We start from the raw sequence: 15029 nt of genomic DNA on the forward strand, positions 1-15029 counted from the left end.
AGTGTCCTCAAGAGATTTTATCTTCTGCACCCTCTGTGGAGGACGGGATGAATTATGAGACTTTCCCCTGGTAATGGTGGTCAAGGAGGGTTGCCAATCAATAGTGATCCTTCTTGATGGCACATATTCTTGGGTCCTTTTGTAGGCTTTGAAGCATGAGGGAGCCTATGCACCGCAATTTTGCGGAGGCATAAGAAGCAGACTCCTCAGGGTCACTGAGGATTACAGTATCTGGTACTACCTCCCCCCAGCCACGTTCTACTCCCAAGGGTTCTGGGGATAGAAAACCATTTGTTGAAGGTTGACATATGTCTTCCTCTGCTTCAATGCCTCCAAAACTGCCATAATCCTCCTCCTCCTTCTTCTCCTCTTGTGTGTTCTGTGTTGTCTGAAGACTGGTGTCTGTATAAAGCGGGCCTTGAGAGAAAAGGAAGTCCTCTTCCTCCTGCAGCTCTGCCTCGAGTGCTCTGTCCATAATGCCACACAAAGACTGCTCCAGCAGGAAATCAACAGGGATTTTGTCACTGATGCATGCATTGTCACGGCTCACCATTCTTGTGGCCTCCTCAAATGGTGACAGTACAGGGCATGCATCTTTTATCAGCAGCCACTGGCGTAAGGAGTAAAAGCTGAGCTGGCCTGAGGCTGTCATTGTGCCATACTCACACAGGTACTCATTGATGGCCCCCTGCTGCATGTGCAGCTGCTGCAGCATTGCCAAAGTCGAGTTCTACATGATGGGCATGTCACAAATCAGGAGGTTTACAGGCAGGTGCAATTCCCGCTGAATTTCAGCCAACAGAGCACTGGCTGTGTATGACCGCCTGAAATGGCTACAGACTCTTCTGGCCTGCTTTAGCAGAACTTCCAACCCTGGGTATCTCTTTAGGAAATGCTGCACCACCAAATTGAGGACATGTTGCAGGCATGGTACATGTGTCAACTTTCCCTGTCTAAGGGCAGACAGGAGGATTGTGCCATTATCGCACACCACCATTCCTGGCTCCAGCTGGAGTGGTGTGAACCACCTCTGGGCCTGCCCCTGCAGAGCTGCAAAAATCTCTGCTCCGGTGTGGTTCCTGTCCCTTAGACACGCCAACTGAAGCACTGCATGGAACCTTTTAGTCTGGCTCGTTGAATAGCCCCTTGAACGCTTAAGGGGGATTTGTGGTTCGTAGGACAATTCTGAAGAGGTGGGCATGAAGGAGGAGGGGGTAGAGCTGACAAATCTCGCATCATCATCACTAGCTGTATGGAGATGTGGCGGCACAACAAGCTGCAACACTGAACCCTGTCCTGCATCCTTCCAAGCAGAGTTACCCAGTCTGCTGTGAATGAAATATAGCATCCCTGATAATGCTTGCTGGACCACATGTCAGCAGTAATGTGGACTTTGCCTCTCACTGCCTTGCCCAACAATGCCACAACATTGCCTTTCACGTGATAGTACAGAGCTGGAATGGCCTTACATGGAAAGAAATACCGACTGGGAACCTGCCATTGTGGTGCACATTCTGCAAATTCACAGAAGGGAGCAGAATCCACCAGACAGAAAGGCAGAAGTTAGAAAGCCAGCTTTGACAAGCTTGCATTTAGATGCCGGGCATGTGGGTGGCAGTGACTGTATTTTTTTTCGCTGCAGCAGATGGGGCAGAGAAATTAGCCCGCTATAGTCTACAGCTTGTGGTGTGCTAATGGCAGATGTGCTGCAAGAACTGGGACACCCTGCCTTATACCATCATCCCTGTCAGTGGAGGCTGCTGAGAGTTCATGAGGTATAGCAGGGGTAGACTGTGGTGAGTGAGGAACAGGAACAGAATTGCGTCTCTTTTGTGTGGCTTTCAGGTGCTCTTGCCAATGAGCTGAGTGGTGGGAGGTTAAATGCCTTGTCAAGCATATGGTACACAAATGGCTGGTGTTTTTGCCACGCTTGATGTGCTTGAGACAAAGTTTGCAGATTGCAACTGTGCAATCGGTTGCACATATGCTAAAAAAGGCCCAGACAGCTGAGCTGTGAGAAGGGTGCTGGGAGATAACAGCTCCACAATGTGATGGAACAGAGTGGGTACTCTCTACTCTTCCATGATGGCTGCCTCGTTGGGGTTGTGCCTCACCCTCACTTTCCTCCTCTGCTCTATCCAGCACCCAAGTCACATCAGTGACCTCATCATCTCCTTCATCCTCTTTACCACTGGAGACAACTTGGCAATTTGCTGCGGCTGGGGAACATTTTCACTCCCAATTTGTGTACCAGCGTTCTCATGTTCCTACCTTTCTCAAACTCAGAACCAACATCCGAATCGAGTAATAGCTGTGCATAATCAAGGAGCAAGTGGCTGATGCTGTGTTCAAATAACTCAGCTGACTCCTTCATGCCTGATGCTGGGGCTATGGCAGGAATAGCTGTGGACAACAAGGCAGATTTAGCCACTCTGACAGCTGCAGTGGACTGTGCACTAGTCTCTACTTGGGTGACAGAGGATGAGGAGGATGAAGGTGGTTTAGTAAGCCAGTCCCCCACCTCCTCAGCATGCTGTGGCTGGATAGCACAGGCAACATCATTAAACAGAGGAAATGATGCCCTGCCTGAGGACTGACAATGTCCAACTTTGCCTGTGGACACATACGCTGCTGGCCCCCTCACAGTGCCAAGGGAATGTCTGCCTCTCCTTGTTGGCCTCCCAGACATAATGGGAAGCTGCTTATTAACAAAATGTAATAAAAATGTGGAAATGTGTAAGTGGATGCACTTAAATCAATGCAAAGTAGTGTTTGGTGCACTTTAACCTGTGTACTTACTACACAGACACACTCGACCGACACACTACAATATACTGCAGTAAAACTGCTCTAACGCACAGAAATTTACTGCAATAAATGTGCACTAATGCACATAAATATATTGCATTAAACCTGCAGTAACGCACAGAAATATTCTGCATTAAATATGCAGTAATGCACAGAAATATACTGTGTTAAAGGGCACATAATGCACTGAATTATACTGCAGTAAACATGCACTAATGCACAGAAATATCCTGAACGCACAGAAATATTCTGCGTTAAATGGCAACCTACCTTCAGTACTTACCTGTTGATCCTGCCTGCTGCACTTTCCATTACAAACTTCTTCCAGCCGTGTGCAGCCTGCACCATCCTCAGCGCTCCTGGGTCCTAGTGCTCACCTCCTCTGCTGTTCACCTGCAGAGAGATCTCCCTACCACCAACTCTCACAGCTGGCAATCTCTGCTACTTTGGGCTCTGTGCTTCCTGTTACTACCTTCAGGGACACAAAGCTCTCAGCCAAAAGGAGAGCCCTCTAAGCATTTCAGCTTCAGGACCAGGTACGTGACAGTTCCAGTCAGCCATAAGATGTCTGAAGCCAACAGAGGTGCGTCTCCACTAGAGGCTTTGTGCCAACAAGTTACAGCCCTCACACAAGCTGTAGAGATTCTACAAGAAGGCTATATGCAACTAGAAGGTCACCATCACAGCATACCCTCTACATCCTTTTTTGCTTACCAGAATACAGCACATGCGGCCTCTGCTCCAGCTTCTGCTCTTTTTGAACACACCACTGTCATGCCTACGGTAGTGGCATCTCCACCTGAACCAAGAGTCCCCATACCCAAACGTTTCTCCTGGGACCAAAGAAAATTCAGATCGTTTAAGAATGCTTGTCAGTTATACCTAGCTCTGCAGCCACAGACATTCTCCCTTGAAACTGTCAAAGTCAGTTTCATCATCTCCTTGCTCACAGAAGAACCACAATCCTGGGCCCATCATCTTATGGAACAAAGTAACCCTGTCCTAGACTTCAGCCTTTTTTGGAGCCATGTCACAGCTCTATAATGACCCCCAGCGAATGGCTTCGGCCAAGGTGGCCCTGCACACACTCCAGCAAGGGAACCGGCCTGTAGAGGACTATACGGTTGAATTCTGCAAATGGTCAGCAGATACAGACTGGAATGAGGGCTGCACTCAAGTACCAGTTCCCGCTTGATCTGTCCAAGGCGCTTAAAGATGAGCTGGCCCGGGTGGAACCTCCTGCTACCCTTGAACGCCTTATACAGTTGGCTATACAGTTTGACCGCCGATTACGGGAGCAGCGGTCCGAAAGGATTCAATCTTACAAACCGCCAGTAATCACCACTACACCCATATCCTCTTCAGCACCTCTTGATAGAGAACCCATGCAATTCGGCCTGGTGTGGCCTTCCGTGACCCCTGAAGAGAGGATCCGCCGGCGGCAAGCCAACCTTTGTCTATATTGTGGCGGTACTGGACATTTTCTTCGAAACTGCCCTGTGAGACCCAGTAAGTTCCTGTCCTCTCGTCCCACATATGCCTCGGTCGCTGGATCCTCTCCCGCTCATATCATCTTGCCTGTCTCACTGCAAGTGGCAAAAGGGGAAGTCAAATTCCAAGCCATAGTTTATTCAGGCGCCTGCAGTTGTTTCCTCAATCTTACATTCGCTAAAAAATTACGGATTCCATTTAGACCTAAGAGACCGAGTCTTACTGTTCACCTAGCAGGTGGCACCATTCCCAAGTCGGGCCCATTACCTAAGAAACTGAACCAATTCTAATGATTACTGACTCTGGACATCAAGAGTTCCTGTGTTTCGATGTTCTCTACTCCCCCATGTTTCCAGTAATATTGGGCATTTCCTGGTTGCAGGCCTATAATCCCAAGATTGACTGGTCTAAAGGGGAAATCATGTTCTCTTCAGTCTACTGCCAGCAGCACTGTTTCGCTCCTGAACCATTGGACTCTCCCATCTGCCTGACTGTTCAGCCAGTCTCAAATGTCGGTCAGTATGTGCCTACCAGCTATCATGACTTCCTGGATGTGTTCAATAAGAAGAAAGTCGATGTGTTGCCACCTCATCACTCCTATGACTGTCCTATTGAGCTACTTCCAGGTGCAGAAATTCCTTTTGGTCGGATTTTCCCATTATTATTATCAGAAATAGAGCCGGAGGCTCTACGAATCTACATAAATGAGAATCTGTATAAAAGATTTATCTGTCCATCCCGTTCCCCTGCAGGAGCAGGAATCTTCTTTGTTCAAAAGAAGGATCATACACGCAGACCTTGTGTAGATTACAGGGGATAAAACAAAATTACCATCAAGAACCGCTACCCGCTCCCTCTCATACCCAAACTATTTCAAATATTTTGAGCAGCTCAAGTTTTCACTAAACTGGATCTACGAGGTGCCCACAACTTAGTCCGAATTAGACAAGGAGACGAGTGGAAAACGGCCTTTCCGAACCGTCTCTGTTTCCGTTTCGGACATTTGAATACCTTGTGATGCCTTTCGGACTTTGCAATGCCCCGTCCACTTTCCAACAACCGATAAATGATATCTTTAGAGAATTTCTGGATCCTAAACCTAAATTACCTATAGCACATTTCTAGAGGGTACTTCATGTGTGAGGTGGAGTTCCTTAACAATTCACATGGTTTGCCATCTGGTAGGATATATCATTATCTTGAGGAGAATTAGATACAACTTCATTCCAATATATGCTTTCAGTGTTATTGGCACATGGACCTATTTCCATAATTATTGAACTTTATGGACTAATCAATTCACTGTTTGATTGTACATTGATATATTTTTAATATTTTTTTTCTTGCATATTAACCAGAAGTGCACTTCTATACATTCTATATATATTTTTAAATATACAGTATATGTTTTCACATCACTTTTGGTATTCAGGTGATATATAGGTGCAGCTCTTTGGTAACTCATTACACTTCAGCGCAGAAACACACCTTTGTTTAACAAATGTCCCAGAACATTACAGGGGAAGAAACTGTCATGTTCCAGAACATTACAGGTAAAAGGACTGCCATGTACTAGAACACTACAAGGGAAGAGACTTTCATGTACTAGAACACTACAGGGGAAGAAACTGTCATGTACTAGAACCAGTGCTTTAAGTGGGCCGGTACGCACGGGTACTCAGTACCGCCACTTCCAAATATGTCTCTTGAGCATACCGCCACCTCTCCGTGCACCTTAGTGTACCGGTACGCTCATTTTCCACTCCAGAGCCAGACCAGTCACCACCAGTGAGTACCCCTGCTCTGGAGTCCCAGCCCAGGCCAGCAGCATCGGCAGAGCTGCCACGCTGCTGGCCTGTACTGCAGTGCACTGGTTGCTATCGCCGCCCGGCGTCTAGCAACCAGTGATGTCTTCTGAGGAGGAGGAGAGCGAGGCCCCAGCATACACTGCAGAGCCTTCTTCCTCCTCTGCTGCGCACCGAGTGGAGTGTTGGCTCCACCCACCTCCTCCCTCCAGCTACTCTAGGCCAGCACAGCACAGTGAGTCCCGTGTGTCAGCCTCAGCCTAAAAATGTAAGTAGGAGCAGTTCTGGGGACCCTGATGTGGGGTGGGATGGGATAGGATAGGATGGGGGGGCTCTGTGGGACCCTAATGTGAGGGGGATGCTCTGTGGGGACCCTGATGTGGGATGGGATGGGGGGGCTCTGTGGGGACCCTAATGTGAGGAGGGGGTGCTCTGTGGGGACCCTGATGTGGGATGGGAGAGGGGGGCTCTGTGGGGACCCTAATGTGAGGAGGGGGGTGCTCTGTGGGGACCCTGATGTGGGATGGGATGGGGGGGGCTCTGTGGGGACCCTTATGTGAGGAGGGGGGTGCTCTGTGGGGACCCTGAAGTGGGATGGGATAGGGGGGGATCTGTGGGGACCCTAATGTGAGGAGGGGGGTGCTCTGTGGGGACCCTGATGTGGGGTGTGGGGGTGCTCTGGGGACCCTGATGTGGGGGGGGGGGTGCTCTGTGGGGGCCCTGATATAAAAAAAAATGTATAGGCTATAATAGAGTACCGACACCTCTTTTGGCCCACTTAAAGCACTGACTAGAACACTACAGGGGAAGAAATTGTCATGTACAAGAACACTATAGGGGCAGAGCCTGTCGTGTTCCAGAACATTACAGGGGAAGAGACTGCCATGTGCTAGAACACTACAGGGGAAGAGACTGTCATGTTTCAGAACACTACAGGGGAAGAGACTGACATGTACTACTACACTACAGGGGGAGAGACTGCCATGTACTAGAACACTACAGGGGAAGAAACTGTCATGTACTAAAACACTACAGGGGAAGAGACTGTTATGTTCCAGAACACTACAGGGGAAGAGACTGCCACGTACTAGAACACTACAAGGGAAGAAACTGTCATGTTCCAGAACAGTACAGAGGAAGAGACTGCCATGTACTAGTACACTACAGGGGAAGAGACTGCCATGTACAAGAACACTACAGGGGAAGAGACTGTTATGTTCAAGAACACTACAGGGGAAGAGACTGCCATGTACTAGAACACTACAGGGGAAGAAACTGTCATGTACTAGAACACTACAGGGAAAGAGACTCTCATATTACAGAATGATATAGGGGTAAAAGTCTGCCATGTTAACCCCTTGGAGCCTATGCCTTTTTCTGACATTTGTTGCCTACTAGTTAAAATCAGTATTTTTTGCTAGAAAATTACTTAGATCCCTCAAACATTATATATATATATATATATATATATATATATATATATATATATATATATATATATATATATATTGTGACAGGAAGTCAGGTAAATCTGGGAATGTAGTCACAGGCAGGAGATACATTTCCACCTGATTTAGAAAGTTCACTAATTACTATAGGGTGTTGGCTACAGAGCTAGCCAGCAGGAAGTTGAAAGGCCTTCAGCTGTTCGGAATGAGGAAATGAAGGCCTCTATAATTTGTCCAGAGGAAGTCTATGGATTGCTGCCTCCTGTCGCCGTGTGGGCTGAGAGAGGAGGACAGACATATGTGTGCCTCCCAACGCTGAGGAAGCCTGGGAGAAGGACTGCTGTCTCCTGAAGCCATGTGGGCTGGGAGAAGGAGGACAGTCAGATGTGTGCCTCCCGACAAGCTGGTGAGCATGGGAGAAGACCCCTGAAGTGATGTGCGCTAAGGAGGGTAAACAAGTGTGAAGACTACTCGAAGTAAGGTCTTGGATCATCTCAAGGTGAGAAGAGAAACTATTTCCACATAGAAATAGTTTCTCTTCTCACCTTGAGATGATCCAAGACCTTACTTCGAGTAGTCTTCACACTTGTTTACCCTCCTTAGCGCACATCACTTCAGGGGGTCTTCTCCCATGCTCACCAGCTTGTCGGGAGGCACACATCTGACTGTCCTCCTTCTCCCAGCCCACATGGCTTCAGGAGACAGCAGTCCTTCTCCCAGGCTTCCTCAGCGTTGGGAGGCACACATATGTCTGTCCTCCTCTCCCAGCCCACACGGCGACAGGAGGCAGCAATCCATAGACTTCCTCTGGACAAATTATAGAGGCCTTCATTTCCTCATTCCGAACAGCTGAAGGCTGTCTATCTATCTATCTATCTATCTATCTATCTATCTATCTATCTATCTATCTATCTATCTATCTATCTATCTATCTATCTATCTATCTATCTATCTATCTATCTATCTATCTATCTATCTATCTATCTATCTATCTATCTATCGATATATATACAGTATATATATATATATATCTATATATATATATATATATATATATATATATATATATATATATATATATATATATACATATATATATATATATATATATATATATATAGATAGATATATATATATATATATATAGATAGATATATATATATTTTTTTTTTACCTTACAGAATAAAATGGTGATTGTTGCAATATGTTATGTCAAATGGTATTTGCGCAGAGGTCTTTTAAATGCAATTTTTTGGGAAGATATACACTTTCATTAAATAAAAAATAAAAAAAACACAATATAGTCCAATTTTTTTGTATAATGTGAAAGATAATGTTACGTTAAGTAAATAAAAACTGTGTCATGCTTTAAAATTGCGCACACTTGTGGAATGGCAACAAACTATGGTACTGCATTCTGTGTGTTTCTCCTGAGCCCTGCACTCAGGAAGTTATTTGCTCCTTCTCCTGGCACTTTGTGCATTATGCACTCCAGACCCATGATGAACTCTGTGTGCTATGCAATTCTAAACACTGCAAATGCACCACTGTTCATTACATAGTCCTAAGCCTTACACTCTGTGTATCACTTATTCTTGGGCCCTCCACTCTGTGTATTACATACCTTTGAGTCCTGTTACTTACACCTGAGCCCTGCAGTCTGTATGTTACTTGCTCTTGAGCCCTGCACTCTGTGTGTTACTTAGTGCTGAGCCCTGCACTCATTGTATTATGCACTCTTAAGTCCTGCACTCATTGCATTATGCATTCTTTGTATTACACAGTTCTGATCCCTGTCCCCTGTGCATTACATGCTGGGAGACTGCATTCTATGTGTTACTTACCCCTGTGTCCTGCAATTTGTGTATTACTTATGCCTGAGCCCTGTGCTCTGTCTGTTTCTTACTGTTGAGCCCTGCACTCATTGCATTATCCACTCCTGATCCCTACATTCTGTGCATTCCGCAATCCTGACTTATGCATCCTGTGCTGCCTCCACCCTGTGTGTTACACGCTCCTGAGCCCTGTACACTGTGCATTACTTACTCCTGAATTCTGCACTCAGAGTATAATTTACTTCTGAGCATTGTACTCTGTGTGTTACTTACTCCTGAGCCCTGCAGTCTGTATGTTAGTTACTGTTGAACCCTGCACTCTGTACGTTATGTACTCCTAAACCCTGCACTGTGTGTGTTATGCACTATTGACCACAGGACTCAGCTGTACTCAATCCTGACCCCTGCAGTCTTAGTATTATGTACAAACCAGATTCCAAAAAAGTTGTGACACTGTAAAAATTGTGAATAAAAACAGAATGCAATGATTTGGAAGTTTCAAATTTCAATATTTTATTCAGAATACAACATAGATGACATATCAAATGTTTAAACTGAGAAAATGTTTTATTTTAAGGGAAAAATAATTTGATTTTAAATTTCATAGCATCAACACATCTCAAAAAAAAATTGGGACAAGGCCATGTTTACTACTGTGTGGCAGTCCCTCTTCTTTTTAGAACAGTCTGAAAATGTCTGGGGACTGAGGAGACAAGTTGCTCAAGTTTAGGAATAGGAATTTTGCCCCATTCTTGTCTAATACAGGCTTCTAGTTGCTCAACTGTCTTAGGTCTTCCTCTTTATGATGCGCCAAATGTTTTCTATGGGTGAAAGATCTGGACTGCAGGCTGGCCATTTCAGTACCCTGATCCTTCTTCTACACAGCCATGATGTTTTATTTGATGCAGCATGTGGTCTGGCATTGTCATGTTGGAAAATGCAAGGTCTTCCGTGAAAGAGGCGACGTCTGGATGGGAGCATATGTTGTTCTAGAACTTGGATATACCTTTCAGCATTGATGGTGCCTTTCCAGATGTGTAAGCTGCCCATGCCACATGCATTCATGCAACCCCATACCATCAGAGATGCAGACTTCTGAACTGAGTGCTGATAACAACTTGGGTTGTCCTTGTCCTCCTTAGTCCGGATGACATGGCATCCTAGTTTTCCAAAAAGAACTTAAAATTTTGATTCGTCTGACCACAGAACAGTTTTCCACTTTGCCACAGACCATTTTAAATGAGCCTTGGCCCAGAGAAAACGCTGGCGCTTCTGGATCATGTTTAGATATGGCTTCTTTTTTGGCCTATAGAGTTTTAGCCGGCAACGGTGAATGGCACGGTGGATTGTGTTCACCGACAATGTTTTCTGGGAGTATTCCTGAGCCCATGTTGTGATTTCTATTACAGTAGCATTCCTGTATGTGATGCAGTGCCGACTAAGGACCCGAAGATCATGGGCATCTAGTATGGTTTTCCGGAATTGACCCTTACGCACAGAGATTGTTCCAGATTCTCTGAATCTTTGGATGATATTATGCACTGTAGATGATGATAACTTCAAACTCTTTGCAATTTTTCTCTGAGAAACTCCTTTCTGATATTGCTCCACTATTTTTCGCTGCAGCATTGGGGGAATTGGTGATCCTCTGCCCATCTTGACTTCTGAGAGACACTGCCACTCTGAGAGGCTCTTTTTATACCCAATTATGTTGCCAATTGACCTAATAAGTTGCAAATTGGTCCATCAGCTGTTCCTTATATGTATATTTAACTTTTCCGGCCTCTTATTGTTACCTGTCCCAACTTTTTTGGAATGTGTAGGTCTCATGAAATCCAAAATAAGCCACTATTTGGCATGACATTTCAAAATGTATCACTTTCAACATTTAATGTTATCTATATTATATTGTGAATAAAATATAATTTTTTGAGATTTGTAAATTAGTCCATTCATTTTTTACTCACAATTTGTACAGTGTCCCAACTTTTTTGGAATTGGGTTTGTACTCTTGACCCCCACACCCTGTGTATTGAGTACTCCTGAGCACTGCACTTCATGCTTTATACACTCTTAACCACGCATTCTGTGTGTTATGCACTCTTGACCCCCACATCTTTTGTATTATGCACTCCTGACCACTGCACTTTGTGTTTTGTACTTTTTTATAGGTAAATTTTACACCTACTAACAGTAGGCCCAGACAGTTTTAGCAGACCTTTGAACTTTACTGCAAAGTCTACTTTAAAGTAGAGTTCCAGCCTTTTCTGTGTTTATTAAAAGTCAGCAGCTACAAAAAGTGTAGCTGCTGACTTTTAATAAACACGCATTCACCTGTTCCAAGATCCAGCGATGCGGTCTCCCGAAGCCTCAATCCTCTCCCTCTGGTCTCAGTGGCACCGGCATCACTAGTGTGGCATCCGGCTGTGACAGCTTGCGGCTTCACAGCCAGGTGAGCACTGCGCATGCGCGAGTTACGCTGCGCGTCTTGATTGGCCGACGATCTTTTGGGACCTCTGACATGTCCCAGAAGATTGCAGGAAGGGAGGGGAAGAGGAGAACTTTGCTCGAAGCGCTGCGGCGCCCCGAGCTGAAGTGGGTGTGGGTACCTGTCAAAACTAGGTACCCGCTTCCCCCCCAAAAAAATTACACTCCAAATGTGGCATGTCAGGGAGTTAGGACTACTTAAAGCAAAAGTTCCACTTTTGGGTGGAACTCCGCTTTAAAGAACCCTTTCAAGTAAAATTAGGTCTCTTTTTTTTTTACACTAAATACAGATAATGTAGAAAAGTCTGGTAAATGATGCCCGTGTAATATCACATTTTTAGCTGTATACTTATTTTAAATTTTGTTAGTTCTTGATTGCAGAACTGCTGTCAGCTTGCATGATAATAAAGGAAACATACACTTAACATAATGAATACCCAGCTGTCTATGAAATGAAAACATGCAAGAGAGCTTATATTAGATACTTTGCGGTAAGTAAAAAGTCTTATGGTGAACAACAGCCAGCAACCACTGTCCCACCGCCTGCTTTCATCATCGGTCAAACCCACTGAATTCCTACATCTAGCAGAGATTGAAAACTTTCTAATACTTCTGCGATGGGCCTGAAGACGGTTCTGCATGTAATGCAGGTTTGAAACATGCTCCAACAAACAGCTCTAGGAAAGAATTTCAAAAAAGTGTGACTTCTGTGTTAGGTGTGCTTTACTTTAATTGGGTATATGAAGATATTATACCCTTCATTGCCAACCTATAGCTGGTCAACCCTGCACAGTTCAAGGAACTACATGCAGAACCTGTTGTGGCCGGCAAACAAACGACTGCAGAAGGATTTACTAGGGCCATACTAAGGGTGAGATGTCTGATTACAGTCTATATGGACCAACTCGACTATAGCAAGGAGCTACATGTAAATGACATGGATGGTGACTTGGTAGAGAGTTGTGATGCCATGGTGGAGGATGTTTGCCAGAAAGGATGTGGATTGGTACTGGTACACGAAGAACAGACCCTGGGACCTCATTGCTGTCTCACGTCACTAAAAAGTGAAAATGCATCATTATTTGAGAAAAGCACCCGAATGGAGGAAGAATTCAGATACCAATCTAGCAGATGGAATAAAAGAGAAAGATATCTCCTGTCCCAGCTTCTAACAGCTGAGAATGAAATACAACTAATAGCTCTGGAATACCAAAAGAAGTTTAGTCACTGTCTAAAACAGCTGGATAACATCTCCAGGAGTTTACCTGCTGTGTGTAAGGTAAGAGCTTTTAGATTACATTATGCAAAACTGCACAATAAGCTTAGTCTATTTAGGTGGTCTTGGCTTGACATATTATCAAATAACCTACATGGCTTAGGACATGTGAAAAAGGTGCGCCGTCTTTTAAAGGTTTTTCAGAATGCATCTTATAAAATTGGTGTTACTACCTTAAAGTTGAGCTCTAGGAAACCTAAAATCCCTCCCTTGCAGTAGAGATGTCCAATGCAGGATCCATAGCTCTGCGTTGGGTGTGAGGACCTTGAAGAGCATAGGGGAGTGCCATCTGCCAGGGATTGGAGGATCAGGTAAGTAAACCTGATTTTTAGTCCACTAGACAGAAACAAGCCATTAACCCTTGCAGTGTGGGTCATTCTGCAAGGGAGGGTTTTTAAGTTTTATGGAGTTGAGCCTATATTTTATAAAAAGCAAATAGCATTTCAACGTGTGTGAATAAATAAATGCCTGTGCTGCTAGTAACAACCCTTCCCTTAATATCCTTTACTACATTACATAAAAAGAACATTTACTTATGGCAAGCCTTTCTGAATATTTGATACATAGCCTATTTAAAAAAATGTAGAAAGTATTCCATAACACCCATTCACAAATCATTTTTTTACTGCTCTATCTAAACAATACTGAAATCTGATTGGTTTCTATACATTAATGCGCATGACATTTCTTTAGGCTGCTTTATAAGGTAATTTCCTTCATTTGTGAGATTTATCTGGTAAAGAATGTGTGAGACAGAGCTTAAAGTGGTACTAAATAGTGATCGACTGATATCGTTTTTTTACCGACGATACCAATACCGATATTTTGGTCATCAGATATTGGTATCGGCCAATATCTGTCGATATTTTCGGACATTACATTTTTTTTTTTTTTTTTTAATGTCTACAGGTACTGTGGTGGAGGGATCTGAGCAGGGCCGACGCTACCGCTAGGCGAACAAAGCAGCCGCCTAGGGCGCAGCCATACCTCCCGCACCTAAGCATCCCTGATTCACCGGGACTGTCCCCGGCGAATCAGGGCTGAGTCCTGGAATGCTTGCGGCGGTGCGGGCACCTTGGTTCCCGCACACCGCCAGTGAGTTACACACACACACACGGCAGCTGGTCTCTCTCCCCAGCTGCCTGTGTCAGTGCAGAGAGCACTGAATCCGCCCCTCCCCCTTCCTGTGTGTTTCCTGTACACAGAGGAGAGGAGGCGGGCAGCAGCTCTTCTCTCTGCAACAGCGCCGTTGTGATCTGAGGTCTGTAATGTTTATTATAAATAATACTAACTTGCAAGGGGGGATGTGTATGGAGCTAGGGGGGTGGAGATGGGGGGGTGTATGGAGATGAAGGGGTGTGTGAAGATGGAGGGGTGTATGAAGCCGGGGGGGGTGTATGGAGATGGAGGGGTGTGTGAAGCTGGGGGGGGGTGTATGGAGATGGAGAGATGGAGGGGTGTATGAAGCTGGGGGGGGGTGTATGGAGATGGAGGGGTATATGAAGCTGGGGGGGGGTGTATGGAGATGGAGGGGTGTGTGAAGCTGGGGGAGGGTTTATGAGGGGGGATGTATGTCATCTTCCTACCACCCCACCCCCTGTCATCTTCATCCCCCCCTGTCATCTTCCTACCATCCCACCCCTGTCATCTTCATCCCCACTGTCATCTTCCTACCATCCCACCCCCTGTCATCTTCACCCCCCCTGTCATCTTCCTACCATCCCACCCCCTGTCATCTTCATCCCCCTGTCATCTTTCTACCATCCCACCCCCTGTCATCTTCATCCCCCCTGTCATCTTCCTACCATCCCACCCCCTGTCATCTTCATCCCCACTGTCATCTTCCTACCATCCCACCCCCTGTCATCTTCATCCCCCC

The 15029-nt window shown here is 45.4% G+C and overlaps 1 protein-coding gene across 2 annotated transcripts in view; it reads left to right on the top strand.

Moving 5' to 3' along the window:
• The first annotated feature begins 12552 nt into the window (after nt 1-12552).
• The window catches only part of PDZRN4 (PDZ domain containing ring finger 4), a 649539-nt gene continuing 647062 nt past the window's right edge, over nt 12553-15029 (top strand). The window contains exon 1 of one of the 2 annotated variants that reach the window (XM_082253101.1): nt 12553-13153. In XM_082253101.1, the coding sequence (XP_082109227.1) occupies nt 12770-13153 (384 nt within the window). In that variant the 5' untranslated portion in view covers nt 12553-12769. The remainder of the gene's footprint in view (nt 13154-15029) is intronic. The other variant, XM_082253100.1, reaches the window with a different exon arrangement.

Source organism: Pelophylax lessonae (assembly GCF_965119305.1).
Source record: "Pelophylax lessonae genome assembly, chromosome: 4".
Taxonomy (NCBI): Eukaryota; Metazoa; Chordata; class Amphibia; order Anura; family Ranidae; genus Pelophylax; species Pelophylax lessonae.